The 26,795-nt window shown below is 39.9% G+C and overlaps 1 protein-coding gene across 3 annotated transcripts in view; it reads left to right on the top strand.

The window, feature by feature from the left end:
- Positions 1 to 26,795, top strand: part of ntrk2a (neurotrophic tyrosine kinase, receptor, type 2a) — a 133,740-nt gene that overhangs the window by 30,540 nt on the left and 76,405 nt on the right. For 2 of the 3 annotated variants that reach the window (XM_049577858.1, XM_049577859.1), the window contains exons 10-11: positions 8,882 to 8,919; positions 9,190 to 9,289. In XM_049577858.1, the coding sequence (XP_049433815.1) occupies positions 8,882 to 8,919; positions 9,190 to 9,289 (138 nt within the window). Of the gene's footprint in view, positions 1 to 2,427; positions 2,455 to 2,985; positions 2,998 to 8,881; positions 8,920 to 9,189; positions 9,290 to 26,795 lie in introns of all 3 variants that reach the window. The other variant, XM_049577857.1, reaches the window with a different exon arrangement.

The following is a 26,795-nucleotide window of genomic DNA, read 5'->3' as shown; positions in this document are numbered from 1 at the left end:
TGCACAACACAAAATAAGCTTTTACTTTTATTAAGGTCCAGTGTGTAAGATTTAGGTGGATTTTAGTGGTATCTACCTGTGAGGATTGCAGAGTGCAACCAGCTGAAACTTCTCCTGGTTAGAATTCATTCAGTGCTCATTGTTGAGGTTTTTACCGGGAGCTGAATTATTCACAGAGGTCTCGTCCTCTTTAAAAAAAACCCAGACCAGGTGATTTAAATTGGTAAAAAAAACAAAAACAAAAAAACAACGCTCAGTTTCATGTTACAAATCAGTGTTTCTGCTAGCCCAACATCTGCTCATCTGTGATACCTCCTTCGAGCAATTGGAAAATGTCTTAGTCTTTAGAAAGTTGTGGTGGGAACTGTTCACCGTTTTCTTAAATTCTTTTTAGACCAAAAGATTCATTGATCATTAATTGTAATAAAACAACAACACTTTGTCATAATGGAAAATGGCCAGAGGCATTATGTTTTTGGGTTGTCTGTCGTCCCATCCTTGTGAACACAATATCTCAAAAACACCTTAAAAGAAATTCTTCAAATTTGGCACAAATGTCCTCTTGGACTCAACGATAAACTGATTAGTTTTTTTTTATTTTTTTTGACCTGTGACCATCAAAGGTCAAGATCAATGTGACCTTGTCTATCACATTCTTGTGACCATGATATCTCAAGAACGCCTTGAGAGAATTCCTTCAAATTTGGCACAAATGTTCACATGGACTAGAGGATGACCTGATTAGATTTTGGCGGCCCAAGTTTAAAGGTTAAGGTCACTGTGACCTTGCATTTGTCTCATTGTCATAAACGCGATATCTCAAGAGCACCTTCAGGGAATTTCTTAAAATTTGAGACAGACGTCCAATTGGACTGAAGAATAAACTGATTAGAATTTTGGTGGTCAAAGGTCAAGGTTGGTGTGACCTCACAAAATATGTTTTTGGCCGTAACTCAAAAATGTTATATGCTAATTATGACAAAACTTCACCCAAATGTCCAAAAGGATACAATGATGAAGTGATGACATTTTATATCCAAAAGGTCAAAGGTCAGCTTCACTGTTATATCGTAATATTTTACATAAATCACTTTTCTGGCCAGTATTCAGCGTCATATATCAGCAACAGAAGGGAGATATTTGGTCCGATACTTATTTGGTGACACTAATCCTGGGTGTCCAATTTGAGACTGTGCTGACTGTATGGATCTTCCCTGCTGTCCTGGGGGGGTAAGATTTGTGTGAAGCCTCCATGTTTACACAGACATGGATGTAAACTTTAAGAGAAACTTGACTGACGCATGGAGGCATACAACCACCCGGCGGTAATTCTAGTTTTTTAACTGGTATACTGATGTAACTTGCAAATACTTCTTAGCCTGTAGTAGCACTGGGTGATGTGGGGAAAATCAAATCCCACAATATTTTTGACCAGATACCTCAATATTGATATTGCAACGATATTATAAAGTTGACTATTGGTGTTTTCATAAAATATTTACAAAATGATATTTCTGATAAATAACTGTCAGTAGTGTGACTATAATGATGTGGGTATAAAGTGGGTAAAGGCAGTGCACTCTGGTCAGTTCAGAAAATTAGAGCACTTAGCCTTTTAAACCAGGAAAAGAAAACATTCATTGATATTACGAACTCCAAAATCTTAGAAGATATCCAATGTCATGTTGTGATATCGATATATTGCCCAACCCCAGCCTGGAATACATACTTTTTGGTTGCTTTTTTTTTTTTTGCTATTCTCAGTGTCTCTCTTTGCTTTTTATTCTTTATGCCATGATCATGAACTTGTTACAGTTCATGGGGGGGTGTTTTTGATGATTATTTGAAGAAGACTCCCCCTTTAAACTTCTAAAGCACCTTCCTCTCACTGATGCTGTCTCACAGCTTGAATCTGACAGGAGAATACTTTTTTTTGCCAAAAAAGGGATGCCATACTGGCAAGGTACACTTTTGATTCTGCAATTATCAGTAACCACCAGATTTGAGGGAGGAGGCGTTATTATTATTACTATTTTTTTTTTTTTTTGATAGAACACAGAATGTGGCAGATTTTTGCATATTAAATCATAGAGTACATAGATGACATGTAGAGACATGAGATGCACGTAGACATGAACTATTTTATGAAGATGCAGAAAGGTGATTGTGTACAGTATAACGGTATCAAGAAAGGTAGAGAGAGTACCTGCATATTGGAATAAAGCACCGAAAACTTTGGACTTAAAAAGGCAAGGAGTGACAGACAGAAGACAACATAAGACATATCAGGCAAATGGCTGACATTACATTTGTCATATTCTAAAATGTAGCTTTCACCCAGTGTGCAGATACTGTCACTGTCATGATATAACATGATAATATGTACATTAAAATATATGATCTGTTTGTTGTTGTCCTAATTTACAGGAACGGAGAAGGAGCCTTACTATTATGGTGACTGATATAAATATTTATTATTACAAAGGCTTTTATCAAATGTTAAAGTTAAATTTTACACATCTAGATTCATAGTGTGTTCATGGTCAGTGTTTTTAGATCTGTGTTTTTTCTGTTTAACATCTCATCATTCTCATCCTCATCAATTAACACAAATTACATTTTAGAAATGTTTCTCTTTCTCTTTTATCTCTCAAGTTGCTGAGGGTGCGTTACATACCTACACATCCTTGCAGCTAGGGATCAGGGTTGTTGTTCTGTCTTTTTCCCACACTGTGGGCCTGATGTTATTATTTTTTCTTATGTGCATGTTAAATGTGGGGTTTTTTTGTTTTGTTTTGTGTATTGTGTTTGTGAAATCAATGTGTTTTTTGAAACAAGCTCAGAGACCAGGCATGACTGACAACATTATTTGTGAAGTGCATGTCAGATAATTTGTAAGTATGTTGATGTGTTCGAGATCTAATTTGTCTCTGTTATCTCTTTTCTCTCTCTTGCTGTTTCCTCAACACTTCCTCCCTCCTGCAGAACTAACCACAGGTACTGTCCCGCCTCTTGTGTGCTCACTCACAATCACAAACACTGCTAAGCTCTGCCCCCCCTAAGTTACTGTTGCTACACTTATCACGCTCTGTTCTTGCATAGCACATGTGTAGTTTACAATGAGAACAGTGGCAGATTTCAAGATTCATAAAACAGCACGCACATCCATCAACGACAGAAACTGGGTGCTGGACAGAAGAACAAATACAAAAATACAAAAACAGGTCCGCACACCAGAAACTGCTACCTTTGGAAATTTTAATCTTATCACCACATGTGATGTTTCAGGCACCAGACAGTGGCAAATTTACCATCTGAAATTTGTGGTAATTTCTTAAAAATGGATCCTTGATTTGAAAAGCAGACTCCACATTTCTTGCTGGTGATTATTGATTTTGCTGACTGAAATGACTAATATGCTGAGCTTACTAATTTATCTAACGTTAGCTCCTTCAGTTGGTTGAAAAGACATCTCCAGCTGAATTTATGTTTCCATCTGACTCATTTTGAAATGCGAACACTTGATGGCTACATACATATTGTGCTAAAACAGTGAGGCTAAAGGCCTTTGCACACTGAGTACATTTTTCTTTGGATGTTTTCCCTTAATCTGTCATCCAAAAAAAATCATCACGCACAGAGACCTTGCACACTGATTGTGATGCTTTTTATTGTTCGATTCATTGTGAAAATTCGCAATACGTGATAAAACGAAAGACACATTTCCTCCTTTGCCTCTCTTCACTGGAGTTACCGACCTGGCTGTCACCACTCCCTCCCTGTCCTGCATTTGGCACCACGGTTGCATAAAGGGGCGGAGATGTCCTCCCTCTCTGTCTCTATTTGTCTGTGTGCGGTCCACATCCTTCTCCTCTTCATCATCATCCACTTGAATATTACTATATATTCTGTGTGTGCCCCATTCCTCTGTCTTGTCACAGCTGTGTCTTGGTCAAACGACTCTAAACGCAGAAAATCAAACCTGTTCTGACAATTTTAATGACGGACAAAAGTTTCGGACTCAGTGTGCAAACATGATTGACACGATGTGAGGTTGTATTCAGACGTGCGACAATGTTGGACGTTCTTGTATTGCAGTGTAGAGCTAGTTAATCCTAATTAATATAGTAAGAACAACCCTGTTTAGCTGCTTACCTTAGAATTTCCTAAAAAACAATATATGTATTAGACTCATAAAGAAATAATCACTCTTAATCATCACTTAGGACATACTAGAAGTGTGTAGTGGTGTATTTTACGGCAGAGACTCTGCCTGTATTTCCCTACTTTCTGTGCTCAGGAAATCTATAGGTGTTTACAGACGGTAACCAACAATCCTGCATAATATACCTTTGACATTCCCAAAAAAAAAAAAAAAAAAAGGGTCTAAAACTTCAATCAAAAGCCAAGTTTGACACCGGGTCCCTTTTAATCGCAGGGTGTGGCCACACATTTTGACAAGTAAACAGAGGTCCCAATTAGAGTCATCATTTTTATACAAGTTCTTTGAAATTTAAAACCTCTTAAAGCTTACGGGTTAGTGAAAAGTGTATAAATGTTTACAGTTTTGTCATCATGGACATGCTATAAATCGTTAGCTCAGTTAGATTCTCCACAGTTCAATCATTCAGCTCATTTTATGGAAACCATGAGCACCACAGTATAAGTTAATTCATTAAAAAAAAAGTGGTGACTCCCTGCCTTTGAACCACTCAAAGTCCAAAACTGTATTCCTTCCTCTATTATTAGTCCACAAGGGTCCAACAACCAAAAGTTTCAAAAGGATTTATCATGAAAAAATGAATCCAAGTTGTAAATATTGTCATGTGAAGTCCATTACTCATTGCCTACTAACTGCTATGTCCGCATATTACCTGCTAATGCTTATATTCGTTACATTGCTGGCCCCCAAAAATGTCCCCTCCTGTCTCTGTTTGGTTTTCACCCCTTTTCATTTTCGGTAGACTAAATAGGCTCGACGCTGACAGGCAGGTGTGTTTTAAGACAATAAGGAGAGTGGATCTGTGTATGCCGGGTGTCGTAAATCCTCGGGTGCTGTAAAATGAGCATCGCTAACTGTTGCGACAGTGACCACGTTCATGTTCTATGCCATGATGGCAGCAGGAGAAAAAAGCAAAACCTGCAATTTAAGCTGTCTGTTATCAAATATGCTGACCAAAACTCTGGAGTAGGAGGAGCAAGACATTTCTCCGTCCAACCTGAGAGAACGATAGAATGGCAAAAAAAATAAAGTTGAACTTCAACGTCTGTCTGAGGATGACGACAAGATTAACAGGGCCAGACTGCTTGGTGGTAGGGGGGAGAAGGCTTGTGATGAGCTGGAGCTAAACATGACAAGACTCCTTAAACACAGCAACTTTCCTGTCAGGAACTGCTGCCCAGAAGACACAACGTACTTTACTGGGAAGCTGGAAGGAATTTTGTCACATTTACAACACAACAGATTGAGAAGAAGAAGATACAGGATAAGAGCATCATATCTATAGATGACACAGTGGTGTGGTTTGATATGGTCGGTCCAACTACAGTGGACACGAGAGGTGCACACAGTGTTCCACTGAAAACTACAGGCCATGAGAAGAGTCATCTAACTATGGTGTTGGCTGTGAAAGTGGACGGGACACAACTGAAGCCTCATGGTGTTGAACCAGGGAAGTCTATGCAATGCAAATCATCAGTGGAGTGGTGGTGACCTCCTCCAAAAACAGCTGATCAACGACGATGTGACTGCAGACTGGTTGAAAAAGTGGTGAGGAACCTTAACCTTGGTCCTCGTCTCCTTGTCTGGGATACTGATGGACGTCACATCCGTGCTGCTGCAAAAGCAGAGCTCAATCGGAGCAACAACGTAACTGTGGCTGTCATACCGGGAGGTTGTACAAAATGCATCCATGCCCCTGACGTCATATGGAATCAGCCGTTCAAAGCCAGTCTGCATGAATCAACAACTGGATGGCAGCTGATGACAGCGAGTACCAACTAATCCTAGGTGCTTCTCAAAGTCAAGGAAGGATCCTTAAATGGCTGAATTTCATGGAGGCTATGTTACTGAATCCTGCCGAATGACTGTTCCAATGTCAAGGATCACTGAAATTCTACCAAGGACAGAGTTCTTAGTTAAGAACTCTGTCCTTGGTAGAATTTCAGTGACAGAGTTCTTAGTTAAGAGAATTTTCAAGGATGAATGTGTGTATCCTCAGTGGGCAGGAAGTACCCACAATTCTTTGTGCACAACTTGCTGGCGGAGTTAGGCAGGACCTTGATAACTTGTCGTTTATTGAGATTCGTATCTCCAGGAGTTTTTATTCATACAGGCTAGAAAAAATATTGATCGGAACCTTATAATTTACACTTTATAATGTGTCCACTGTCAAATAACAATAACAATTTTTTTGTTTGTTTTTTTGATAAAAACACAAAAGTTTTTAAATGAATCAGTCACAGAGGGGATGGAGCGCTAACTATCCACTCCGCCTCCACCCCCCACTACTCACATGATTACGACGATAATTATTGTTATTTTTGGTTTCGATTGGTGTATTTCTGGGGGGAAGCATGGTGAGAACAGACACAGTTAACACATTAGAATGTCGTGCAGGCCAAAGCATCACTTTATATTGATGTGTTTGCACTAACTTGTTCCAGACGTACAGTACAGCGTATAGTAGGTATTGGCCTTTGGCCTACAGTATTGCGCTATTAGGGTATCTGCCTCGCCTGCCACTTGGTTTTTTGGGGTTTTTTTTGTGGCCTTGTTTGTGAGGTCAGGTTTATGGTATGTCGTTTGTTAATCAATGCAAATATGATACGTAACATATAAGGCAGTTTATTGTTGTTGAGACAGCATAACATATTCCAATGATTTTAGAGGCTATGTGGTATACCTCACTTGATACATGCCGAACTGATGTGTTAAAAACTTTTTCACACTTAAAGTGCAAACTAAGGTTATAATAACGTCAGTAACCAACATATTTTTTTTGTCCATCTCTCAAGCTGAATTTTATGGTACACCGTATGTGTTGATAGTATTACAACAAAAACACATACTGACATGCTTCAACAGCTTCCTTGGTCTATCTTACAAGTCTAACCTGTACAGGAAATATTAGGGAAGATTTAAAGACTTTTATTAACAAGACAAATAAAAAGTATGACTAGATGTGCAGAGCTGGATCAAATGAATAATTGGTAGTTGGAGTGGCGATTTCTTATTCAAATTTATTATATTTCTTATTCTAAAATTATTCAAAGTACCCATAATATTCATACTGATGTAAATATACAATTTGATAGTTTTTTTCCATCTTTGCTGAGCTAGAAATATAAGCAAAGGGAATTAAAAGCCTATCCCATATAGGGGAAAAAAAAAAAAAAAAAAAAAAATAATCGATACAGCATATAGTGTATATATCTTTTGTAATATTTTTGTGGGCAATATCATATCATCATACTGTGCCAAGTATCTATTTTTTTGTAATATACGTTATTAATATTACAATTACAAATTGAACTTAAGGTAGCCTACTTCAATGATATCATCAATTGCTTGTTCAGTCCACCAGATACATTTTGCTGAAGGAAAAAAAAAAAAGGCTTAAGTGAGATAAACAGACTGAAAACTTAATCTTATTAGATAAAACAGTCGTTGGCAGAGTTTTCTTTCGGGGACATCATTTATAGTTGAAAAAAAGTAATACATCGCAATATATCGCAATTTATTTTACTGCAATACTCAGCATATCGCAAGATATTTAAAATCACAATAACATTGTATCGTGACTTAAGTATCGTATTGTGGATCCTTTGGTGATCCCCTAATCCCATGTAGACGCCTTTCCCAAATACATGCCCATTGCGTTCAGTGATTTAAGCACATAGGCCCAGGCTATTAATTGAAGTTGTATGGTAGCATGAAATGTTGCTGTTAATAATGCTGGATTTAGCAAACTGTCAATCGTTATCTGTTTGGCTGGCCATGCTAACACGTGTAGTTTATGTCAAAGCAAATGAACACTTTCTTAAACTTTTGTCTTTTGCTGTTGTACTTTTTTGGTTTTGGAGAAGTATAGCTTGTGTTACTGCCACAGCACAGCGCTTCAACATTTGGGGGAAATCTTAGCTTGGCAGGCCTGCTGTGCCTGGGTACAGACAGCTGCTAAGCTATGATTGGCCAGTTGGTGTTCAGGTTATAAGTGGATTAACCAAGCACAAAATACAAAACACCTAAATTCACCAGGCCCCCAGGAACGCAGCTCAGCCTTGCTTCTAATTTTTCCCATTGGCCACCTGCAGTTTTGGAGTAAAAAGAAAACCCAAAAAGCAGTTTCTCCACAAACCCCCATTATTAAAGACATGTCTGTAAAACTGTTGACAGGACATCTCGGACTGTGAACAAGGTCAATTATGAGTCTTTTTATGATGGATTTCTGATCCATGAAGCTTTTATATTTGTAAAATTTTCCTCAAGACGATAAAAGCGATTTAAAAATCTGTGCCGTCATCACAATGTTAAGTCTATAAGGTGAACAGGACCAGTGGGAGAAACACTACTACACATATTCAGTGAGTCACATATCCCAGAAGTAAATCCAGAAGCTAGAAAGTGTACACACCAGTTGAGGAATTTCCTCTTGGACTAAACAGGCGCTACCTCGGGGTTCGGCATCCAGATCTAATAACACATCTATACAACTCACCCACTGAAAAAGCCACTCAGTGTTACCAGAACTATTAAATCATATTTACTGAAGAAACTTTGTCACTATTACCTACAACACTGTTCTTCACTCAGCCATAAATCATGTCGTGAGTGTCTCTTCTTCTCTATTTATTCTTCTCTGTCTCTCTCCTTCAACAGAGGGCCCCCCTGCAGACCCTCCTGAAGACAGAGTCGCTGTAAGTCACGTACTACTGTTGTCCCCTGTCTCTGTTTCTGCTGATAGCTTCAGCCAGTTTGTGCTTGTGATTTCCTTTGTATTTGTGTTACCTGCCTAGAAACACCTGAACTGGATCTATATTTTCATGTCACAAGTAATTGAATGAACCCACCACAATACAAAGATACAGCTATAGAAACTCTGCCTGTTGTCTGTACCTTGCGATGTGGTGTAGACTATGCGTCTCCTCAGTGTAGGATGTTTATAACACTGTTGTCTTACTGTGCAGGTGTATGTGGTGGTCGGCATCGCTGCTGTAGCCTTCACTGGTTTCCTTCTAATGTTGGTTATTCTCAAGTTTGGAGGAAATTCCAAGTTTGGCATCAAAGGTAAGAGTCCTGGCTTTCATCTGCACTGGCAGTTTCCATCTCGCAGCAGAGGGGGCGGATAAACAATACAGAAAGAAATGGTGATTTGTTGTTTGTGGATGTCCAGATCAAAGATTTGGGCTACTGAAGTGTAACATGGATGGCTTCATAGATACATCAAAATCAAAAACTTGTGGAACCTGATACCACTTTCAAATGCACTTGTCTTTTATGGACATTAGCAGGAAACAGCTAAATCTAATTTGTTAATGTTTAGTAATTTGTAATTGTGCTAGTCAGCTATGGCCTCGGAGCCCACGTACATAGCTTCTTAATGCAGGAGTATAAATCCAGCTCCAGTCTCACTTGTGGGAGACCTGGGGTCAGATGTGCGACTGTGTATGCACAAAAACCATGCGTACGCCTCTCCCCAGAGGGAATGTGTGCACCTTACAGAGATTTCAGACTGCACATAGGCATGGTTTTATCCAAGATAGCTGTGACTGATAGGACCTGGAGGAGATTGAATGTAACATGAGAGATGGGGCACATTGTTTCCAGGTCGTCTGCCAGTTTCATTGATTATGTTACTGTTTTTGCAGCCTCCTGTAAAATGTCAGTCAAAGGCACATTTATAAAATTAATTCACAATTAATTATGAGTGAATGAATTTCATTGTTACTTTCATTTACATCTGAGCCATCACTTCCTGTTGATGGTTGTTTGATTTTATCCTGTCAGCTTCAACATGAGCGCTATGAATCATTGATCATCCTTCTGATGTTTAATATTAATGATAATTGAGATTTTACCGCAATGATGGTCTGCAAAAATGTGATGAATTGCTAGTATGGAGGCTACAGATAGCTACATCCATGCATACTGACAGCTGCTCTGGCTCCTCACGGATGCGTCACAGTCAATGAAACTGCACTTTGTTTGCCATATTTCTCAGTGACAGGTCTAATGAGTTGTGGAGTGGGCACAATCATCTATATATCGATACGCAAACAGATGTTTAACAGAGTTTCTACATCTATATGTGGCAAACGGTGGGAGTGGAAAAAAGGCTTGTGAATGTGCACCCAGCTCCATAATGACAAAGATTTCTAAAACTGAATCAGGCATATATGCATCTTTATAAATGAAGGGTTCCCACAAATTTCCACGGACAAAATTTCCAAACTTGTCCATGACTTTTCAAGAACCCATTATAAAGTTTTATGACAATTCATAAAGTATTACACAAACAAAACTTTTCTTTGAATGACTATTCCAAAATTCCATGACTATTCCAGGTTTTCCATGATCGTGGGAAACATTTAAATCTGAAAAAAAAGAAAAAAAAAAGAAAGTATATGCACATATCTGTAACAAGTGGTTTTTGGACCCAAAAGCAACACCAAGGACAAGCAGAAACTCACTTTGGAAAGCGGGGTGACTGTCCATCCAGACAGCCACAGGAACAGGCGAACAGGAACCCATCAGGCAGAGGCAGAGCTTGTGGTTGAGAACAGAGGGCAGAGTGGTTTACCGGGGAGCAGACGAAGCAGGAGAGTCAGGGACAGGCGGGGTCGGTAACGAGGAAGCAGTCCGGAAACAAATGCTGGAAAGTGTTGCATGGAGGCGAAGAACAATCTAGCAAGGAGTGTCTGTGAGGCGGGCGTCTTCATAGTGACAGGAGGAAATGATCCACAGGTGTTAGCCTGATGAGGTGGGCCTGGTAGAGCGGCAGGAGTGGGAAATGTGTGGACAGGTGATAGGCTGGCAGGTAGGTGTAGTGACGAGGCAGGGTGATTGGAAAATTACTGAATGGGCTGAGGAGACGGCACGTATGGCGGATGAAAAGTGCCCAATGTGACACATCTGTCTTTGTGCATATATAGTTTTAGTTGTGAATCTACACAGAGTTTTGTGCATCTGGCCCCTTGTCATACTTGTACACATTACAAGGAATATATAGGACATTTTCCTTGCTTCCTTGTTTGGTCATTTCATCTCAAAAGGGGAACATCTGGAGCATAAGTCCAGGATGGAATAACTACATGTATGACTCTAAAATTCTTGTTCGTGGTTGCACGCTAGATCTCATTAAATATGCAGACCATCATGTATCCATGAATCCATCCAGTTCAGGTGGAAACAGCTGCTGTTTGAAGGAGGTTCACCGGGTCTCGGTGCTGCTGGTGAATAACATGCATGTCGACTAAACTGAGCTCCTGTAGTCTCTTTGTCATCTTGTTGTTAAACTACCATGGAAGCCATTGTTGAAGCCCCCACAAGAGCACTTTCAATATTTATGTTTTTTTTGCCACACGGATTTCAAAAAGCATTTTCAGAAGGATGTGTGACTTCTGCAATGGCTACAAGTGGAACTAATCTATTTTCTCTTATATATATACTGACTTACTAGAACTGATTTGTTTCTGTGTTGCTCATTTTGGTGCTTTGCTGATATTTTCTCATTGTTTGTGAACTAACCGCTGAACACTTCCATCAATCCTTAATTTTCTACATACATTATGATGTTGTCTTTCAAATGTAGACATGTTCAGTGTGCAGCTCAGAAACAGGAAGCAGACAGAAGCTCAGCTTTTATTTCCACTGGCTCATTTTTTGTTGTAAAAGTGATTCAAGTTGAGTTGATTTAGCTTTGTGGAAAATCCCCAAACACATAAGCCTGGTGTAGTAATGGTTTTCTCCCTTCCATTCAGTTGACTTTTGTTTACTTCAGTTTGGTTGAAAAAGCATAACGCATTTATGATAAGCAACCCAAGAATTCAACATTCTGAGGAAGTGCTGTTTAAAGATACAGTTGTTTTAGGAATAAGTTTTTGGCAGCGCTTGAACCATTAGCATTTGATGCAGTGAAGGTCCACATTTGACATTCAAATTACCACACCAAAAAGTGAATGCAAATGTAGAGACAGATGTAATGAATGTGTTACCCAGTGTATGTGCATGTATCTCTCTGACTCTCGGTTGCACTGTTGAAGTGCAGTATTTTAGCAGTGATTGATTTATGGCCCCCCAGAGAGGAGGAGTGCAAGACGGATGGAGCAGCTAGTATACTATATACATTGTGTGTGTGTGTGTGTGTGTGTGTGTGTGTGTTTGTATTCATGTTCTTGTGTGCGGTTTCTTCTTTCTCCAGAAGAGGTGAATGAGGTTGCTCTGAACAAAATGATCTCTGTAATGCCTCTCAGCCTCCCCTATGTATCAGTATTTGTGTGTGTATGTGTGTGTCCTTTCTTGTGCATCTAAGCATTTTTGCATGTGTGTGCGCCTCCATTCGTGTGTAGGATGTTAGGTCACATTTCGGTTTTGTCCTTCTGATTGCTCCCCTTGAGTCTTCATTCTTCTCTCTTTCCACTGTCTACTTCCTCTCCCCATGCGGTCCCCTGCTCATGCTCCACCATACATCCAGATGTACTGTACATGCCCTGCAGCATGTTGACATTGAGTGTGTGGAGAGATACAGAGAGCAGTGTTGGTATGAACAGCAGAGTCAGACGCATAGTTGGAGAGCTGTGAGTAATCCACAGCAACAGTTGTGCCCACATAACCGCTGTTTGTTTGAAACCTCCACATGTTTCCTATACCGGACCGCTGACCAAAGTTCATCTCAACAACAGAACTATTACCGCAGATGGCAGCAAACTACCAGCGCTAATCAAGAACAAACAGCACTTCGTCATGGCAACGTGGTTCACCAAATCATAAACACGTGCACAAAGACGCACATGCATACACACCCCTGCATGAGCACAGTCATTGCTGACGACGACGATGAACTTGTGATCAGAGAGTGTGAAGAGAGCATGTCAGGCCTGGTACCATATTGAACAGGTGTGCATGAGAAAACTCGCCTCGCTGACTCTGGATGAATCGCTGCCCGTCTCTTTCTGGCAGTCGAGTAAAAAGCTGCGGCTGGTTTACATTATTTATACTGACTGCATTATTCTGCACCTCTCTCATCAATAACACATGGGCAACATTTGGTACAGGTTGCTTCTCACAACATCCTCACTGCTTCTTGACACTCGCAGGATGGATATTTTATATACTGTATACAGTGTATTCTTGTGTTGGCAGATGTAAGATTAACCGTGTGGGTAGTGACAGCATTGGGAGATGGATTTATTGTCGCTGAAATGCTGAGAATCTTGTTTGTCTTGGCTCTAGATATGTTAAAGGAGCTGGGTGCAACATTTAGAGCATTAATATATCTATATATAATAAGATATGGTGGAGTAATGGTGTCCTGAGCAGGAAATTAAGTCACGCTCCCTCTGTGTGTGTTGTGATCTGAGCTTCTCTGTTATTTGTTGTGGCAGTGGGTCCAGCTGTGTGTTCATGTCAGTGCATGTATCCCACTGGCTTGCTAATCGTCGCCACTCTGCACTGCATTAACATGGCGGCCACAGCTGATTATGCCATCCAGACCCATGATGGCAGGATGCATCGTCACAGAAGGGTAACGCCTACCCTCTGGTTCCCCCTAATGTTAGCACCGCCAGTTCTGTCAGCCTGTTGCTGTTATTAGAACCGGTCCTGCTGTTAGCACTGTTAGCTGCTGGCCACCGGCTCAGCCACCTCCATGTTGAGAGCCATGTGCAAGCAACCCCAGTTGAGACTCTGAATCATAGACACACTCTGAATGTCACACACAGCTCCTTTAAACCTGATTTATTGGATCTTTTGGCCATTTGGGGGTGGCACAACAAGCTGTAGACACAATACTGACATATCACCTTTTGAAGTCATGCCTACGATGTTAGCAAACAAATACCGGACACAAACTTACATTGGCATTCATTTTCAGTCATGCACGTAGCCTCCTGATGAATGTGATCAATTCACACCCTCCGTTTATAACTCTGTTTTGGTCTCCACCAACTCCTGAGGGAACTATCTGCCTCTTTAGCTACTAGATGCTTCACTGTGTTCATCAGCTATTCACTAACTTTATCATGTTTGACAGAAAACTGCTGCAGCTGGAAATGGCACTGACCAGAGTGGTTAGAGGCAACCACAAGAGTAATTGAGGGCTGTAAAACCAAAACCATCTTTGAAAAGATGGGAAAAATCTGAGGGCAAACTGCAAATCATTTCATCCTTTGATATAAAAGTGTTGATTATAGCAGCTTAAAGTTCTACCATCATTTTCAAGAGGTAAAAATAAGTGTTAAGGAGGTTAATTTAATTTGTGGTGCCTACAGCATTGAAAAATCACACATTTCAGAAACCTTACAAGCATGTCTTTTTCCAGAAACTACTGTCTGTCCCAGTTACTCTAGACGCGCCAAGAATCCCACTGTGAACTATTTGTAGTCGGTACTAAAAATCACAGACAACAGTGAGTTGTGTGTTATTTGGAGTAACCAAAGCATCTTTCCTGGGTGGGAGTGTAGCTTGAATCCATATACACAGCACAGCCAATAAGACCAAGATATACGATTAGCTGTTTAAAAGTTAAAAGGTATTACAGTATTTGGATGTAAACCTGAGAGACCTTACACAGAAATCCCTCTCGTACTTTATTGTGGGTGAGATGTCAGTGTCGTTTAAAGTCCAACTTGCTCACAAATTAGGCTAAAACTATGTGATCGATACAAGCCTCCACTCAGGAGGAGAAAGCAACAACACCGCCTGAGTCTTGGCCCAAAACACCACACAAAGGCTACATTTCACCGAACAAAACTTGGAGTTGTACCCTGGACGAGTCCCCTTTGGCACAAATTGGCTCCCGAGGAAGGTAATCTTGTGAAGTTGAAGTGCCAGCAGCTTTACACTCAAGTGCTTGGGCGGGTGAAAGATGTTAGCTATGTTTTATCCATTCGGGAAGTTATCGAAAATTAAGATTTATTTTGCAGGAGAGAAGAGAGAGAAGTACAAACTCTGTGTGGATGCTGAAGGCTGCAAAAATGAAATATGAAAAATCGAGAGAAACAGAAAGAGTGATAGCAGGCTGGCCTAAATGGGTCTGTTGGGAGCCTGACAGTTTACACAAAATTACACATAACGACCCTCCAAAACTGACTGCGGGCTCCTGAAGGAGAAAACAGATCAGACGGTGCAGGCAGAGAGGGAAGGACACACTTTAGCAGCATCTATATGTGTTCATGCCCTCGAAGCACCTGTAGGGAGGAAACCGTCAACATAAACCTGAGATCTGATGCAGGAACATGACAGAAATGTCAAGACGGAGGGAAAAAAAGAAGTGATTGAAAGTGAAGGAGTAAATGTGAAGTGGAGAGAGTGATAAGCAAACGGAGAGGAAGAGAGGATGAATGCGAAAATTGGCATTTGACAATAGGGCAAGAAAAACAGAGAGAGGAAGTGAGAGGGAGGAGAAAAAAAGATGGAGAAAGCAGATGTTAAAAACTGAGATAAAGCAAAGAGGAAAAGAAAAACTGAGAGGAAGAGAGAGATGGAAGTAGAAAGTCCTCCCGTGTCCACTTATCAATGATTCATCATTAGCACAGGTTTCAGTTTTCTCCTTGTTTGGTGGAGTTACACGCCTCCATCTCTCCCTCCCTCCCTCTCTCACATGCACACAGAGCTCCTCACTGCTGATCGATCGATATGACACCCTCAAGGTCAGCAGAGCTTCATTCTGGGCCCAAGGCACTACCGAGCATGCTCGGTGTACCCACCTCCTCCTCCTCCTCCTTTTCTTCTTCCTCTCCCTGCAGAAAAGCAGCTTTTGCCTACAGCTCTCGAGGCTTTTTGACAAACGCTGCTCACCCACAGAACTTTTGCGCAGGAAGCAAAAAACTGAATGAGTTGAGCCACAAAGTGAAGAGGCTGAAAAAAGCAATCCATGATTCTGTATTTAGACCAGAAGTGAGTATCGAACCTCAGTACTTTTAGAGTGCTGACCAAAATATGTTGGCACCACTGTAGTATCAGTATCTTCATACACTTACTCTGTCATCAAATAGTTCTTTATCATAAGTAATAATACTGGTAATTTCAGACTGTATTTTATTGAGGCAAAGTTCTTGAATGGCTGCTTCACATTGAGATAAAATTCAAACATTTGGCCAAGTTTGACTTATTCTGTTGAACAGAAGAAAGACTTTCATAGACAAAGAGTCTAAAGTCATGCTAGCAGTGCTCTGAGCTAAATGCTGACGTCAACATGCCACCATAACCAGGACCTGCCCATCGTTCCAATGGGTCACTGAATCCTCCACAACAAGTTCCTGCAGATGTTTCACAATAAAAGCCTTTTTAGAAAATGAAGGGATTCTCTCAACCGAAGTTATAATGGGCTTTTAATTTGAAACACACACAGGAAGTGTTGAGTTTGAAATGACTGCACGATGCATTAACTCTATCAAGGCAAACGGGAGCGGTTAAAAAGTAAAAATATAAAAATACAGAGGAAATAAATTTGTACAATTGTAATGTAGTCTGTTTCAAATGAAGCTAATAGCCTCTGCAGTAGTGGTAAGTAAAAGCCCTGCCACTATTTTCTAATTTTATTACTTTATATCCTCCATTACGAAGAAATTACTGTCTTTGCTAGCCTGATGCTAATGGTAATACTCACAGGGTTGCTAAAGTGTATCTGCTGTTTCATGCCATGATTTTTCCTTTTTTACTTTGTTGTGCTAATGTCCCTAGAGAAAATATCAAGAAGACGGGGGCCTTGTTGCCATACAGTTGTCTACAGCAGCAGATTGCTCTGTGTTTCTATTGGTCAAAGTGACGGCAGTCCTGAATGACAAAAAGAAAATCAAACATGCTAGACTTCCAGAGACATCTTCCAGATGTGGCATCTGTTGTCGTCTACTATGACACACTACACTAGATGAAACGATGGATTATCAGGAACGACACTCTTTGTTATTAACGATCCGAGTCGACACTGTACAACGCTGCGTCAGGCTATAATCGGGCTGATATCATGTAGCGTGTACCCGGCATTAGTTTACTGTGTTAGCGTGCTAATATTTGCTTATTAGCTATAAAAACAGAGCTAAAGCGGAAGAGAATGTCATAATCTTTGCAAACATTTGGTCATAAACTAATGTACTGGATATATAGACATTTTGACTTGAAGATGGGCAAGATGAAAAGTCATCTTTTGGGGAATATGAACACAAATTCCATGGCCATCTGATAGTAACATAACCTGACATAATCTGACATAACTCAGTAAAAACAAAGATTTTAATCTGCTCACGGTGCTCAAGGAAAAACCAGGTGTGTGTACGTAAGCTTTAACAACAGCAACAACAACATCCCTCATGTCTTTTCAGCGAATCATAAAAAAGAAGGACATGTTGAAAGATCAGTTGGTTGGGAAGTCTGAATGATGTCTGCCAGGTTAAAACTGCCTTTTTTTTTTTTTACACAGATGTTTCCTTAGCAACTGTAACAACTTGTTTGAATGTCAGTGGGTTTTTTGAGGTGAACAGCCTGAAAGAACTGTGAGTCACTGATGTGCTGCATTGAAACTATGGATACTTGAACTGTCATGAGAGTTCATCTACAATCATTGTGCACCTGACAAGCTACTGTTGCTGCAAAACAAAAGTTTAATTGTAATGTTTTACAGAAGTTTTTCATTCTGAGTACCTGACAACAAAGGCACACACACACGATAATAAGCTTCAGTTCTTTTGGCAAAAACCTTCCCTTCAAAAATAAAGTGGGAGGATGACATCAGCTGCACCTAGACACCTAAATAGACTTGATGTTTTTAATTGAACTGTATCACCTCCATCCTTCAAGGAAAGTACTGTTAATCTGAACTTGGGCTTGTATTTTTGTAGCTCTAGGATCAAGTTATTGTTGATGTTTGTTGCCCCATTTGACCTACTTTTAGCGATGCATTTCCAGACCAACTTGATTACTACAACAGGCCTGTACTGAATAGTTCGAAGCTTAATTGATAATGCTGACATTCAAATTCTATATCGACATTCAAATGCTGCACGTCTTTTTTGCATGTCTATTCATTCTCATTAAACCAGATATTTTTGCGCAGTAACAGACAAAGATAAGGCTACTAATATTATTAGTATTTTACTGTTTGAGTGAGAGTCAGTGGTGTCTGCGTAAGATTGTTTACGACTTGTGTGATTCAAACATTTCTAATAACTCCAGAGTGTTGTGAAGTCCAAAGGTCAAACTTAATTGAAAAGAGATGTAATCATTTCAAAAATGTTTTTACCCGACAAAATATTTTGCTTCTATTCATATTTGTTGTTGTCTCGCCTTTCAGTTTTCACTGCAGTCACTGCTGCACACAAAGGGAGGCACGCACCCGTAATAATGGTCTAGCCGCAATCTAACAACACTACAAATTACATTTATTTATTAAAGAAAGTTGATTTAATAAAAAAGACTACCTCATTTAATTTCAAAGAATCACTCCATTCCAATTAAGAAATTTGTTTGAGGATTTTGTCATTTTAGGGTTATAAATGTAAGCTTCATTAGAAAACTTAAATGAAAGCTTCCAATGTAAAATAATGACATTCAGTACAGCCCGAACTACAACATTATCATTACCAATTGAATCAATGGCTAAAACTACAAAAATAAAACCCAAGTTGTAATAACACCGTAGTTTTGATTCTATTAAATGCATGATTGGTCACTGCAGTAATCAATACCACTGCTACACATTAATTTTTAAATTTCATACACTGGGAAAACTAGACCCTGTGAACCCTGTACTGTGCCTCCCGCTCACTGCATGCTGGAATATGACCCCAGGGTATACCACATGAACGGGTGGATAGATAGAGGAGAATGCCCTGGCTCTGGTGGTTTTTATTGTTTCATTTTGTATCCTGGATTATGTTATTCAGTTTTGTTTGTGTGCGGAGTTTAGTGTTGAGAGCAGAGGGGGAGGAAAGACTAAATGCCTATGGCAGATCCTGAGGGCAGTGGTTGTTTGAAATGCTCTGAAAATGGGAAGTGCTCTTTTCCATAGTGAAACGTTGCCTCAAGACCTCGTCTGTGCACTTGTCTGTCTGCACCTTTATAAGTGATTGTTTTTAGTGTGTTTTTCACAGTGATTTCTGATGTGTTCTCATCTTGAGCTGCACATATTTTGAAATTCACATTTTGATTTCATCATTTCAGTCAGAAGAACACAAAATACAAGTGTTCACTATAATGTAAAGACCTGGGTGCATTTTTGCTGTTGAAGATTTGTTCACCACAAACATATCGTCTCAACTGCCGACAGACATAATGTTTTTTGATGTCGTTTTCAGGGGGATATTTTCCTCAAGTTGCAGCAAAATTCTTAAAATTTTGCTTTTAATTGTCTGTCATCTATGGTTCTTTACCAAGACTTGAATAATCAATTTAAAAAGGCACCACAGAAATGTTTCAGGCCCAGAAAATGGGTTCAACGATGAACAAAATGTAAAATATGGGCATTTTCCGAGGTGTGGAAAAAGTCACATCTCTACTTACTGTTTAAAGCTAAACACCACTCGTTGCGCTGTCATAGGTCTCTGCTTCAGGGAATAAAACTGGAGAAACTTGGCAGCTGTTTTGGAAATGACATATTTCTTCAGAAAATGCTTTCTGTATAAATGCAACCTAGTTGAAATAGTCCTTTACTTGATTTAATGCTAACTTTAGATGATTTTTTAGAGGTTGTGAAGGCAGCTTTGTGTGAAATCAGATAAAAAAGAACAATCAAAAGGCTTAATGGTTTATTTTGAAAAGGGAAAGTGTTGGTGGTCAGAGAGCACGGACATAGTGACCAGCAGTTGGAGTCTGTCTGTTATAATCTTTGTCAGGGAGTCCACTGTGCAGCAGTACATCATTTCCTGTGTTGTATTGGTCAGCCTGACCTTTAGAGATGGTCAGAGTAGTAAAAAATTAGGTAGTTGACATTGGGAGTGTGGGAACAGCACATTTTGTATATGTACAATTTGTACAGGGCACAGATGAAAATTACAGAGCTGCTGAGTAGTTACAATTTGTTTCCATTTTAAAATACGAGGGCTTTTTAAATCTGATTATTATCCACTTCAAAAAGGAAGCTCTTTGAAATGTGCAGTGTGACCTCATTTGATTTTCCCACCGACAACCCCCATGCACATCGCGGGACATAAGTGGACTTTTAATGGTCATACAAGGAACCAGGGGGGTCATGAAACTTACTCAGCACATGCACCAACTACATATTTATCTACATATCTGGGACATTACAGATACAGATAAGTCTGGGATATGAGGTTTTATGGCGGCAGCTGTAATTTATTAATGGAAATCATTGTCCTATAATGTTATTTTCAGATGGCTGAGCAGAGATTAAACTAGAGAAAATGTTTGACTGTCATTTAAGCGCAACATAAACATCAACATAATGTGCCACAAAATGAGGGCTCATATTTAAATGTTGTTGTACCACTGTTTCCTCTGAACACCACTGAACTCAGGGATCCACCACACCATGAAAAGGTTTTCATCTGTGAGAAGATGAAAGATAACATGAAAAAAAAATCTTTGCAATTCATTTTTCTCAAAGATAAAAACATGATGTTTACAGTGTTCACATGAAGGCCACCGGTTTGATCATAACAAGCATTCGTTTAAACAAAAGACAGAAAAAGGATTTCATCTACTGCAAATATACGCGACAGGCAGAGCCTTGAACTGTATATGATCACACGCAATTATATCCTCTCTTTTTCATCACTCAGTGGAGCTGCAAGTAAAGATACAAAACACTGCAAATCCCTTTAAATGAAATGTACTGGAGAAACACTCACACTGTGAATAAAGCATTTGAGCTGTGTTTGACAAAGTCGGACAAAGTCATTGATTTTACAAGTCTCTTGTCTTGGCTTTTAAGGACTTGGGACTTAAAAGCCAAGACAAGAGACTTGTAAAATCAATGAAAAACAAGTCACTATGTGCCTTCACCATACCTAATGCCATTTAGAATTTTACAATTTGTATTACTTAAAATACTATTTATATTACTTAAAAATATGTTTTACAGTTCTTCACACAAAAATTGATCAGGTTTGCCTTGGAGTTGGACAGAATGTTAAATGTCAATCTCATTTTGAATCCTATTTCTAACAAAAGTTAACCAATAAGAAGCAAAGATTCACAAGATTTCTCTCTTGCTGATAAGGCAGAAATACTGCACCAGGGTGTCTACAGGTAACAGACAGTTATATTTAATGCTTTTGAAGACCCTTTCAAGACACCTTTTGGCCAAACTTAGGACACAGTCTTGTACAAATCATGTTTTACTCATTTAAGCATTGCAGGTGAGGACTGCATGCAAGTAGTATGTATGTGGTCTTGTGCAGAGGTAGGTGTTATATAGGAATATGGTTATTAGTGTGAGTTAAGTTGATTTACATTTTGCCAACATGTGAGTGCAAGTATGAAGTACAATGACAGTATTATAGTTTATTAAAGATTTGTAACATTAGAAGTGTGGACTTTTACATAGAAAGGCTTCACTCATTTTCACAAGAAAAAATTAAAAAATGGATAAATAAAATAAGATAAAATGTTAGCAGTTTTGACCTCACAATTTTAAATTTAAGACTATTTAATGACTTTTACAACCTCTTAGTTGTAACATTAAGACTAAGACATTTCAATACTTTTTGAGGACCTGCAGACACCCTGTGCACTTTTGAGCTGTAGCATATTTGTTGGTCACAACCCGTATGAAATCAAGATAAGATGATGATTTTGTGAAAATAAACAGAAAATGCAAAGTAATAAGCGGTTTTAAATAAATGTAGTGCAGTGAAAAAAGCTTAATATTTTCCTTGAAATGTAGCAGAAGTTTAAAGTAACTTAAAATAGAAACATACGAGTAAAGTACAAGTAGGCTACCTAAAAACTGTGACTTTCCACTCCTCCATCATGGCTGCTGTCAGACTAATGTTTAATATATCCACTGAAAATGAATAGTTGATTCAATCTCTCTTTTTAGTCGTGTACAGCCTGGGCTTGGGGAGGATTATCAAGTCATTTAAAGTCAAAAGACTAAACTCAAAGTGACGTCACGAGTCATTGGTGTTAAAGAAGACAAATTATGCTCATTTTCAGGTTCATACTAGGGATGGGCAAACGATCAAAATTCATTATTCGATCACCAAAAAAGTTAACGATCAATTATCGATTAATTGATAAGCGAGTATTTCAAAAGAGAGAAAACAAAAGAGTGCAGTGCAGACTGTCGCCGCAAGAGAGAGCGCAGCTGCCCCAGTTTTGAGCTTCAACCCCCCAGGCCAAAGAGGAAGAATGGCGTGCATGCGCAGTTCACCCCTGGGTGTTTACAACCATTGCCAGCCAGAGTTACAGGCTTCAGTTTTCAGCAAAACCTCCGTCCTTCAATGGCGTAGTGTTTTCAGAGGCCTCAAGGGAAGCCGTCGAGGCTTTGGAGAGCGATGAGAGCTTCCGTCTGTTTCTGATTTTTTGCCTGGCATAGGTCCGGCAGGGGTCTCATAGGCCCGTCGAGCCGCCAGGCAGGGGGTCTCGTTGGCACGGTGGCTCGCCGGACCTATGCCAGGCATTGTAGGGTAAACACTGCGACTATCGATCAAAATTATTTGTGATCGATCAAAAGCCTTAACAATCACTCATCGATAATCAAAAATTGATGCCCATCCCTAGTTCATACTTGTTAGATTTCTATTAGAACATCTTTACATGCTCAAAAAACGCTTTATTTTCCCATAATGTCTTTCTAGAACACCTGTATTCACCTTTTGGGTGAGCTGAGAGGGCTCTGTTTTAGCACCTGTCTCTTTAGGTGGAAAAGCACAAGTCTGCTCTGATTGGTGAGCATTTCCGGGTCTTCTGCACCTAAGTGTCTTTGCACGATCATTGCGTAACTGAGAATAGCTGCATTTTTACACCATGAAAAATCCCCAATAAAAGCTCTTAAACCAAACTTTTCATAACCAAACATGTTTGAGCAGGAATATGATCCGAAACTGGAGCGAAATTAACAACATCAGCAACCAAGATTATGTTTCCCTGACATTAGCATGTAGCTATGAAGCCTGCTTTCAATGACTTTCTACCATTAAAATTCACCGATGAAATCTTCAACACAGCCAGAGATGTTTCCAGCAGGAATATGATCCCAAATCATAGGAAAATTTACAGCACTGAAAACCAAGTTGACGTGTTTCCCTGATGTTAGCATTTAGCTACAGGTAGCAGTGTAGGCTACATAATGTAATGTGCCTGGAGCTGGAAAGGAGAAAAAATAGCAACAGAGTATTCAGAATGCTCTTAAACATGAGGTTTTTGCTGACAGGAGTTACTTTTACATATATTTACCTTGTCGTTGGAAACTTTGGCCATGTTTAATATGAACATCTGACACTGTCACATTAGATATGATAGTCCAGTTGTCTAGAGTCATCAGATTCAGATCAGACCAAGTCATATGAGTCCACACTGGTATTTGTGTATGCAGACATTTACATTGCGTGTACGTGAACATCATGTCAGTGTGATTTTTTCCCTCAGACGGTATGACAGTGTGCTGTTGTTCAAGGTCCTGCTGGTCGCTTAGTAATTGTCAGTGCTGCCAGCGAGTGTGTATATGCTGCATCAATGTGGCTTTTTCTTGGCAGTACTATGAATGTCTGTATGATAGGGTCTATGTTAATGAGGCTTTAGATATCGATCAACACCTAGTCCTGCTGCACTCAGGCAGATACTCAAGCGACCAGGAGACAAACAGGCACAAACACAAGTCCCCAGTTTTCCTGAATATGCATGAGAGTTGGCAAAGACGCATGCCAATATCATTTACTGTGTCTGGCTGCTTTTGTGTTGTGTATTTGTAGAGCATTTTCTGCACAGCGGGGAGGGAGATAAAAGAGGAGGGGGGAGAGAAAGACAAAGAGAGCAGCAGCACTGAGCGATTGGGAGCAGCACTATAACAGATAGAGGTTTATTGATTGATCAATTGATCGTTTGCCTGTCCAGACTGAGGCATCCTGGCTCAGTCTTCTTGGCCCTGCCTTCCCATCACTGCCGAATGCTACGTTCAGCAGCTCTGGTCTGCAGTGTGTGTGTGTGTGTGTGGAGGGAGATGGGTGATGGGCAATCGGTGGGTAGGTGTGTGAGGGATGGAGAGAGAATAATAACATTTTTGTTTTAATCTCTCTCCATCCTTTGCACACCTACTTGACGCAGGAGAACGAGTGAAAAATAGGGAAAAATGTGAGAAATAGAAATCAAGTCCTCTGTGTATAAATGAGTCTTTTTGTTTTTCCTCACACATAAGTACGTGCTCGTACCTGCATAATGTCTTGCAAAGTCTTACTCTTCAGAACAACCAAATCTTCTTTGTACTACAGCACATGTGCTCGAGGCTCTAGAGACACATTGAAAAAGCTTAGATTTATTATGGGTTCTTAAATCCTTGTCTGCACTCACAACCAAACCAGAAGCAGTACAAAGCTGATGCTCAGAAAACCCTGTGTCTTTCCTGTGAACATGCTGACTAAACAGACAGATGTTACACAGAAGAAAGACAAAATTATGACAAAAAGCATCTTTCATGTAGATTGAAAAATAGCACAGTTAATAGGTGTATTACACAAACTGATTTCAATGGAAATAAATGAGTTCTTTGCTTTTTAACTTCTCATTATGAAGTAAATGTTGATTGCACAATGTCATGGCTATAGAATAATGACACAGTCTGTGTTTAGATTGGTTCCCTATAGGCAGACTCACTGTGATGTCACACTAACAACAACAGTCACCTCTGGGTAGACAACTGATTGATTTGCATCGCTGCGATGTGTGTCGGCAACTTCTGGCCCCGACCAGCAGAGCCCGTTGAATCGCCATTGGACCAATCAGATCAGTCTATCTGACAGAGGCAGGCTCTGGGCGGGCGTAACATGATGAGGACAGTGCAAGAGTCTAAAAGTAAACAGCCAAGATGGCAGCTGCTGAAGGTCCACATCCATTCAATTTAGCTTTGGAAGAAACGCTAAGCCAACTACACTTATCTTTTTCCTTGAGAGAGGAACAGAAGACTGCCCTAGAAGCCTTCACTTCCAGGAAGGACGTTTTTGCTGTTTTGCCAACGAGATACGGCAAAAGCATAACATATCAGTTAGCCCCACTGGTCGGCAAACCGATGGGGCTAACTGCAATGAATACGTCACCTTATTTTTTGCTCTGATTGGCCATTGTGCTATCCAATTGCATGCAGCGGCATTTAACCCTATGGGCCCGAACGGCGCATACTGCGTCCAAATTCACACCTGTTCTTCTCGGTGGATTTTCTCCGCGACCGTGCATCATAGCAAGAAGCCATGCATATCACGTGAAACAGCGGAACTGTAGCTTTCCGACAAGGCCAAGAACTTGTCGGTAGTCCAATGTTTTCATAGCGAAAAAAATTGATAAAGTTACAATAAAATGATGTATAACAGAGCCTTCATACAGCTCTGCACACACATTACTCTTGGATGGATTACTCGCGAATGCAGGCTCGCACAGAAATGCCACACATATCACATGAAAGCGCAGGACCACACACATCATTGTGCTGTCATCCCATCACGCTCTAAATACAGATCAATTGTCTACAAAATAAAAACTTGACGAATTTCTTTACAATCCATTATACAGATCTTGTTGTCAGTCACTTCATATAGTGAGGAATATCGTATCTTACCACGTCTTAGGCTTGCGTGTGTTTCTCCCTGTCTATCCACATTTGTAGTCCGGCTTTCAAGATGCAAATATCTCCATGTTGTCCAGTTGACACGCCATCAAACTTTGTATGACAAGACCAGCCACTTCACCTTTGCACACCCAGACAACTGCAGCCTAATTACACATGCTGACAAGGCTGTAGTCACCATATACATTGAGGGGGACATCATTGATATAAAAATTAGTATAAAATAGAGGCACACAGAGGGACATGGAATGATGGCAAATCTGGTTACCCCAGATTGTCCTGAAAAAAACAAGATATAGCATGTGTGTGTAGCCTTTATAATGACTGTGATATAAGCTTAAAAGTAAATGCAGTAAAAATACCCCAAAAAGGCCTAGGGCCCATATTCCTCAGTTAGTGGGTAGAAAGGGTGTATCAGTGAGGGCCAGACTCAAAATCTTTCTAGATTTGAGTCTGGATTTCCAGGCTAGACTATTGGTTGACTAGGAAAACTCTTAGTCGGGGGCAGCCCTATTTTAAAGATATTTGTGGTCCAACCTATCTGATGTTTTTTTCAGTGCTTTTTAACATACTGCAGATGGTTCTTAAACATAATCTTCATCCCATTAGCATTACCAACATTTACAAAACTAATTTACTGACCTGCTGCACACTTTAACAGCGACTTGGCGACAACGGAGCAGGTCACAGCTGGCCCATTTCATAAATTCATTGCTCCTGGCTTAATGTTTGGTTAGCATCAGTGCTTCTCTCATTTGTTTAAAAGAACGTAGAAAATAAAAGCAGAATTCACACTGAAGACAAAAGATGGATGATTTATTAAAAACTGTATCAAAGATC

This window comes from Epinephelus fuscoguttatus, linkage group LG6 (genome assembly GCF_011397635.1).
Source record: "Epinephelus fuscoguttatus linkage group LG6, E.fuscoguttatus.final_Chr_v1".
Classification (NCBI taxonomy): Eukaryota; Metazoa; Chordata; class Actinopteri; order Perciformes; family Serranidae; genus Epinephelus; species Epinephelus fuscoguttatus.
This window is presented reverse-complemented; position numbering and strand designations above follow the sequence as displayed.